The 8,687-nt window shown below is 42.9% G+C and overlaps 1 protein-coding gene across 1 annotated transcript; it reads right to left on the bottom strand.

Moving 5' to 3' along the window:
* Positions 1 to 735: 735 nt before the first annotated feature.
* LOC137968343 (uncharacterized) lies at positions 736 to 1,290 on the bottom strand. The gene has a single exon (XM_068814940.1). The coding sequence runs from the start codon at positions 1,288 to 1,290 to the stop codon at positions 736 to 738; it is 555 nt and encodes a 184-aa protein (XP_068671041.1).
* Positions 1,291 to 8,687: the final 7,397 nt, after the last annotated feature.

Raw genomic sequence — 8,687 nt, 5'->3', positions numbered from 1 at the left:
CGTACGGTTTAGTAACTTTCTTGACGCTGTTCGGCCTGTAGATGCTTTGATTTCCCCGTCAGTACTTGAAATGAGTTCCTCTACAACGGCTTACTTCCAAGTACCTCGTGGCGAACTTTCCTTAAAAGTACAACGTATCCTTTAGTAGGTTGGGTGGAGGATTGTGTCCTAGGAGCTTTTAAGTGTTTCTGAGTCCGTTCACGCAAACTCAGTACGTACTCGTCGAACCATAGCTTTCAAAACATGTCAAGATGTTGCTGACTTTACGCCACAAGTCAAGGAGTTTTTGTGAAGAACTCAACTCATTAAGGAAATCTGGGTCTTGCTGTCGATCTTCTTCTGCTAGGGATAGTATGCCTGTTTTTGGGTTTAGGCTGAGGAAATCTCCCGGGGTGAGTGTGAATCCAGAGCTGAAGTCAGCTCCGACATAGACCAATGGCCGGGAATTGTCAACTGCTTCGTTTCCAGTTAAACCATAGTAAGACAAATCTTTCCAATACTCTTTCGAAGAGACTGCTTTACAAGTCCGATAAGTCTTTCATAAAACCGTCATCCAGGGGGCCAGTTCAATGATGAAGCTCTACTTTATGCCTTCGTTGGCCAGGTAACTTTGTATGTCAGGACATGTCGAAGAGAGTTGCCATGCTTTCTGAACAGTTGACTTTACTACTTTGAACTGGGAAGCATTGTCGGAAATTATCTGTTTCGGTTTTCCACGAGTGGCAATGAATCTTCTTAGGCATAACAAGAATTGTTCAGTGAATCAGTGAATATAGCCCTAACAGCTAAACAAGTAAACAGACACAGCCAGACTTTTTGGCTTGCTGATGGCTGACTGACTTTCAGATACAAGGGTCCAAGATAGTCAAGACAGGTGTAGGTAAAGAGCGGAGATTCTTCTACACTTGATCGTGGATAAGGTGCTATCGCTGGCATTCTGTATGGTCCTCCTTGATGTCGTCTGCATCTCAAGCAGTTGAGTAGGACTCTTCTTACAGCTGATCTTCCTTGTGGAATCCAGAATTCTCTTCTGATAGCTGCTACTGTGTGAGATGCACCTGCATGCATCAACTTTTCATGGAAGCTCTTGAGGACTAAGCTTGTAAAGACATGGTTCTTTGGAAGGAGTTTTGGGAACATAGTACGTTCTGGGAGGTTCTCACTAGTACTGATCAATCTACCATTAGCCAACTGCAGCCCTAATTGGTTCTTCAGATTGTTTCTTGAGTTTTCTTTGACTGCAGTGATTTCTGGTGTGTACGCACTCTTTTGGACATACTTCTCCCACATGACGTTTGCTTGGCTTATTTCCTCTGAAGTAAGCTGTCCTGTGGTTGTGCTCTTCTTCTGTAGTTTTCGGATAAATCGCAAGCCAAGGCGCTCACTCTAAGTAGTTTGGTTAACGAGGAGTATGATGCCAAAGGGGGCAACTGGCTTGTCAAAGGACATTCTGCTGCTCTCTCTCAGTATTCCAGCCAGTGTTGCGGTCTCATACATAACATGGGGGCCAGGAGACTGTTTGGTGTTCTGTTCAGGCATCTTGCTGTCAACCTGTGTTGACTTCCATGAGGGCTATTGTGATGGATGATCAGTTAACCACGATGGGCCAGTTATTGTAGACGAGTTAATCTGTTGGAACACCTCTGGTAGCCAGATCTGCGGGATTTTGTGAAGCGGACACATAGTCAAACTTGATGTTCCTGTGTGAGGTAATCTCTCTAAGCTGGTTCTGAACAAACATGGGTAATGGCTTACAGGTTTTCATCCAGTGAAGAACACACTATGAGTCGGCCCACAGAAATCTATCTACCACGGACAACTGGACAATGGAGTCAGGCTCTCACAAATCTTGCTCCTTTCTTGTTGATGTGACTGACTGAACATCGCGTCCCAATCTTTTTCTTGCTTCCACAGTTCCTGAATGAACAGCTTTGTATTCAGAGTGGCTGGAGAAAAGAGGCCCAATGGGTCGTAGATCTGCTGACAGACTGCAATGCTTCTCTTTTTGTGGTCACTTTGGAGGAGAGATTGTGAGATCCATTGATGAAAATAGTATCTGTGGTCAAATTCCAGGAGGTTCCTAGGACTTTCATGGTTTCTGCAATGGTTCGATCACATTCTGGGGAAATGCAGAGGAGTTTGAGGCCCACTCACGAAGATTCATTGATGCCGATTGGAAGAGGGTCCTGGCTTCTTTGTACAGCTCATCTGCTTGTGTTGATGTTTCAACGCCTGTAGTCATGTTGTCTACATACATGTTATCCATTATCTGGTGAGCGATGGAGGTTCCAGCCTTGGCTAGATGATTTTTGATTGTTGCGACCAACAGAAATGGACTGGATATCATACCGAATGGAACTCTGGTGAATCTCAGTACTTGAACATTGTTCTTAAGGGTAGGCTTGGAAGGATCTTTGAACCAGAGGAACTTTGTTACATCTCGATCATCAGATTGCAGACCCACTTGAAGGGGGGTTAGTGTTTTTAGTATCAGTTTGGTTTGCTTTTGCTTACATTTTTCGGTTTCATTACAAATAATCACCCGAGGTCAATTGTTAACACAGCAGTATTTGGAGCCATTTCTCTTTAATTTGTGCTAATGTTTCAAGCGAGTATTGAAACATTAGCACAAGCTTCGCTACACATACTTATAAAGTTCTCCTTTAATACCATCCCTCACGCTGTGTTTTCCGTCGTAATTCCTCGCGGAGAGTTTCACTGTGGGTGAAGAGGTCACACTCCGCAACTATTTTTAATGTTAGACAAAATTATGACCTGAAAAACATGACCAGTCAATTTTAAAATCTGTAAAAATTGACTTGAGTCTCGTTCTCACTTTTCTTCTCATTACTTTCAATCAGTGATCTGTCTTTGACGCTTTTAAATGTAACGCAATAGCCAAAGGACTCAGCCTTCGTTTCATTTATCCAGCTGACTGAGTTGTGACCAGTTGTGCCAAGCTCGCTATTCGTGTGGGTTCTCGAGAATACGTTTCACGCGAGACAATGTTGTTAAATCTACCGAGTTGCCGCACAGCATCTTGAACATCTTGAAGCCATTAGCCCTGATCACGCTATTAATGAACGCAAACAGCATTGTAAAACACGAACTAACTGATAACGAAATGCAATGGATCGTTTTCACGTGACGTCATCATTTTCGAAAATCCAAAACTAAAGAGCCACGAAAGTTTTTATCCTCATCAGGCATAAGAGGCGGTAAATTTGTATCGATTTGCAATTTTAAAGCTCAATAGTGTGCTTCGTTTGGAAACCAGAGCATTTTGAATTTCTGAGTTATAGCGGTGCGTGACACGAGGCGACGATCGAGTTTTTTGAGAAATATATATTTATCTCATGGTTTTGAGCCTTTTTAGAATTTAAAGCATTAGGAAAAGTGCTTAGGTAAATAGCTGTTTGTTCAGTACAGATGATCACTCGCCTAGATAGCCAAAGTTAGTAACAGATAGATGTTGACACTATTTTCCGGCCGCCATATTGGTGCACCACAGATGTGCACCAACATGGCGTTTTCATACTAGGCTCTGTAAATTTCTGCGAAACATTTCGACGAATATCTGAAGTTTGGGGAAACGCACAGGCCTAAAACTTGGAGAAGTGTCTTCTTCATTTATCTTCTACAACATCACGAATTCTTAACTTTTTCCACTGGATGGTTTTCGATTTATTTTTTTATTGCGTGACAGTGAAAACGATCTATTTAATTTGTCCACTGATAATCATCGAATTGATTGCAGGCAATTTCCGATTTCATTCACGTTGTTATGATCACGCGATTCTAAAAAAGACCCAAAATTAACAGGAAGACAGGGCTGAAATTGTGTAGTGGATAAAGTGTTATGCCTGTCGGTGGTAATTGTTACCTCCAAGTTTGTGCATTAAGCCCTTTTGATGACGACATGTTCTGGCATTGTGCATTCTGCGCAGGTATGATTATCATATGACAAATTTCAATGGACATTTACTGTAACTGCATTTGGTAATCAGTTGTTAGTGTTTTACAATGATGTTTGTTTTCATAATAGCGTGATCAGCGCGAATGGCTTCAAGATATTCAAGATGTTGTGCGGTAACTCGGTAGATTTAACAACATTGTCTCGCGTGAGACGTATTCTCCAGAACCCACACGAAATGCGAGCTTGGTACAACTCAGTAAGCTGGATAAATGAAGAGAAGCCTGGGTCCTTTGGCATTCATGAAAGAAAGCACAAATAGAAAGTGACAAAAATATATATTACGTTATATTTAAAATCGTCAAAGACAGATCACTGATTGAAAGCATCGACACTAAAGTCACACGGGGTATTGGAAAAGAGACTCAAGTCAATTTCACACATTTTTTTTTTAAATTGGCAGGTCATATTTCACATGTCATGATTTTGTCTAACATTGAAAACAGTTGCGGAGTGTGACCTCTTCACCCACAGTGAAACTCTCCGCGAGGAATTACGACGGAAAACACAGCCTGAGGGATGGTATTAAGGAGAAATTTCTAAGCATGTGTAGCGAAGCTTGTAAATACTCGCTTAAAACATTAGCGCAAGTTAAAGAGAAATGGCGCCAAATAATCCTATGTTAACAATTGACCTCGGGTGATTAATCCCCTCCACCTCTCCCGCCCCAGTCTAGTCCAGTCCAGTCCAGTCCAGTCCAGAGTCCAGTCCACGTTTTCTAACTGGCCACTTGAAGGAATCTTCATCTGCAACTAGCGCCACTTTGTGAAGCCTGAACCTCAAGAGAAGGCCACATACATCCTCCAATATGAAAGGGAGCGCCACGGTTAAGGCATTCGTTTAGGCTCTGGTCTTTGCGGAGGTGTCAAACACAATTCTAAGTTTTGTTGTTGTCTTCTCGGGTGTCAGTCACTCATTGTGTGGAATATAGTGTTTGAAGGTGTTTGTACAATCGTCATCTGGGACGGCTTCCACAATTCCCTTCTACACTTTATTTTGGATTACGGCATCATATTTCTGGTGATGTTCATCATTTCGTGACAGTCTATTCACTTGGGATCTCAACCTTCCCATTGCCAGTTCATAATTGATAGGTAATGATGGAGACTCTTCTTTCCAAGGCCAGGCTACTTGGTAACGTCCGTCTTCAAAGTGGATCGTTTCATTAAATTTTTGCAGAGCTTTGTCATCTTCAATTTCTTGTACAGGCTCTCTGATTCCCAGGGTCTCAAGTTTCCAAGACTCTTCAAGGTGTGTCTTTTGTTCAGCTAATGGTTGCTGGTAATCCGACTGAGCACTCAGATGTACACTACTGATAGGAATGGATGTGTAGGTCAGCATTGAGATGGAGCTGTCTGGTTTCTCATCCTGACACTTCACTTGCCCTGTTAGGATCCATCCCAACTTGGATTCCATGTGGTTTAATCCTGGACTGACTGCTTTCATCGAGATGTCATCCGGAGAAAATATCACAGTAATAATCATTTTCTAGCAACAGTTCTATGTTGGCAGTTTCTTTAGCTGAGGGTACTGAATCAGCACGAAAAATGTCCTTAAGTAAGTGATTTAATTTCTCTGGGCTGAAGTATGCTCGTTGTAGGTTACCAGTTATCTTGGGTACAACATTGACTCTAAAATGCAGAGATGATCCATTCTTTGTTAACAGCTGGAGTTCTGTGACAGGAGTGTGAAGCCCCCGGGGTTTTGATGCACTGAATGTGTACATTGTCAGTGTTTCCGATCCTGTGATTGGCAATTGGAGTTTTTCTGCTAGCTCGTTGGTGATGTAGGTCCTTTGGCTGCCTGTGTCTAGAAGCAATCTGGTGGTCAATTTTCCTGATTTTTTCAAATTTTGTGCTTCAACGGTGGCAGGTTATGTTCTGTAGCACCAGCAGCAGATAAGAGTTCAGTAACAGAAGGTACCATTTCTGAGGGCTTCCAAAACTGGAAACGTCTTGATTCTGAGACTTATGTGGTGACGATTTCTTTGTTTGCAATACACACACGCCTTCTTCACTGTACAATTTTTCTGTTGGTGACCTTGTTTGAGACAAATAAAACGGTGTCCCTTGATCTTTTCTTTCCTAGCTCTCACAGTAGGGAACGTTTTACACTCATCACTCCAGTGCTGTCCACTGCAATAAATGCATATCATTGTCTTTCTTCCAGTGAGATTCTGGGGTAGTTTGGTTTCAGACAGTAATGCACCAGTAGTAGTGTTAGAATCAAACTGGGTGACCTGCGATGTAGACCACACGTTTCCAACCGAGCCTTTGTAATCAACTTTGTCAGAACTTTGCCTATCTGCCTTTTCCCTCTTATTAATGTACCTATGCAACTGATCTCCGAGTAGCTGCACTGTCCATTCGTCACCATCCTTTTTCTGGTCAGTCAGGTGGATGAGAACATCTTTGGGTAACTTAGTCATTATCCGGGACACTAGCATTTTTCTCTCAATATTCTCTCCAATGATCTAAGGTGTTTTCCAAAGAGATCATTGTTCTTATGCAGGGCTGATGTTTGACTGGAGGAGGCAGGTAAATCCATACGACTAGTATAATGAACATTGACGACGACCTCATTTTGTCCATAACGTTCCTTCAACATTTTTATGGACTGTTCGTAATTTACATTAGTCAGGGATAGTCCTGAGATAACATTTGCAGCATCTCCTTCTAGCTGGGCTCTCAGGGAATTCATTTTCTCTACTGGACTAATTAACTGGACTAATTAATTCCTACCAATTTAGGAGCCCTCCACTAAATTTCTTGAAGTCAAGCTTAGGTAATTTTACAGCGTTAGGTTTCGTACCTTGTTTAGTGTCAATTTCTAATTTCTTCCTCGGTTTCTTTTTCTCCATTGTAAGTCGCTCTGCCTCATTTTGTAATTTTTAGTGTTCAATTTCGGCCTTCTGCTGTTCGAGCTCCAACATCTTCTGTTGGAGTTCAAAGTTCACCTTACTTGTCCCTCGTTGTAATTTGAATTCCATTCGATCCTTTATCGTGGCCACGTTTGAGCTCAATCCTACCACAAATTCTTCTGCTTCCAAAACTAGGTTGACATATTCTTCATAATCCTTCATCACCTTATCGTGTTCTGATTTCCCAGCGAAGTTTTTGCAGTGGCTTCAAGTTGTACGCGAAGGTTTTGATAAACAGTTAAATACTGCTGTAGGCAGTCTCGCTTGTCTCGGGTTTCGTCCAAAGTTGCTCTAAATCACCATCAATGGGATGTGCCTTCATTTCTTTCGTTGCTTCAAGGTTGATAATGACATGCCTTTTCTTTGGGCCAATTAGTCTTTTTATGTCGCCCAAATCTGTCATCATGAATTCACGGCTGCTGTTGTTGATTTCGTCCAGCGAGCAAATTCGTAATTTTGGCTTTTCCTTGGTTAACGGTTTTTCTCCGGTTTAAAACAGGCTTTCCTCCACGGAAGATTAAAGTCGGCGTTTCGGCTGTGGATGTAGTCGGTCTGCTACCATGTCGCGAACGCGACTTTTCTTTATTCACCAACACAACCAGCAACTGATTTCACATGGAGGAAAAGATTCTCGGTCCGGGCACATGCTCTGCAGGAGTGGTGGCTAAGCCTACAGTCCCATGGAGTGGTTGCTAGGCTTAAGGACTTTTGCAGAGTGCAGGAAAGGTTTCCGGGCTGCATTCGGCTAATACTGAAATTGCCGTATCTGGTCTGTGCTGCATGGGGACCGAATCGTAACTCTTCTTCCATTTGGCTACATCTGCAATCAGGTAGGTTTTCCTTACATCTACATCCACATGTGCCAACACTCGGCAAAGTCCCTTTTTGACTTATGGCTGTTTCTGCTTTGGTGGCCTCATACACCACAAGCCTTTTTAGAGACATCACTGCCAAGCCGGCCACTTCTGCTGGAGAGAAATGGACAGCCACCACACCGGGGACTACATCCCCTACTCGAATAGTGTGTGGGTTCTTTAACATCCCACAGGGAACGTATAAACATAGAATCTGACCATTCGCAGATGAAATTACAAAGGCAGCACTTTCGCCTCAATCATTTTAACGGATCCTGAGTGTTGATCAGGCCAGGATTCGAACCTTCGACCTCCCGCATAACAGCCCGATGCTCAACCAACTGAGCCACCGGTGCGCGGTCCTGAGCCACTGGTTCGCGGTCCTTCCCTGCGGAAGTCATAAAGTTGCCGTAGGAGGTGAAGATCGCATCAACTCGCCTTTCCGTCAGCTTGTTTAGGTGGACCGTACTACATTTTGGACTGATATGAGTCCTTTGTGGTCATCTGAGAATTTGGTTTCTGGTTTCTAACAGTAGAACCATGACTTCAGGAACATGACCTTGACTGAAGTCCATCAGACGGGAAAGGGAGAAGAGTGCGTGACACGAGCGACCTGGACCGTCTGAGAATCAGGCTAGGGTAAGACGCATCCCAAGTGATCTGTCCACATCCGGGCTGTTAGTCAGACAGTTGTTGAAGTAGGCATCGCCTCTTTTTGCTAATAAAACGACAAGGTAAAGGTTGCTTTGTATCGCTTGTGTCTGGTCTTTGTCATACTTAATAAGCTCTCACTTTTCAATTCGCCACCACGTGTTTTTTTTTTATCGTATCATTTTTCGTTTACATCAGTCACCAGTCACACGCTCCCCTCAACGACTTTTTTTTCATGTTTTTCTAAACTAATTTGGGGGGACGTCAATCAAATGTTTCCATGACAATA

This window comes from Montipora foliosa, chromosome 8, assembly GCF_036669935.1.
Source record: "Montipora foliosa isolate CH-2021 chromosome 8, ASM3666993v2, whole genome shotgun sequence".
Classification (NCBI taxonomy): domain Eukaryota; kingdom Metazoa; phylum Cnidaria; class Anthozoa; order Scleractinia; family Acroporidae; genus Montipora; species Montipora foliosa.
The sequence above is the reverse complement of the archived record's forward strand: the minus strand, read 5'-3'. Positions and strand labels throughout refer to the sequence as shown.

Bases quoted from the DNA above. Each gene is read 5' to 3' on its own strand.
- LOC137968343 (XM_068814940.1), bottom strand. From the start codon at position 1,290: ATGTGGGAGAAGTATGTCCAAAAGAGTGCGTACACACCAGAAATCACT.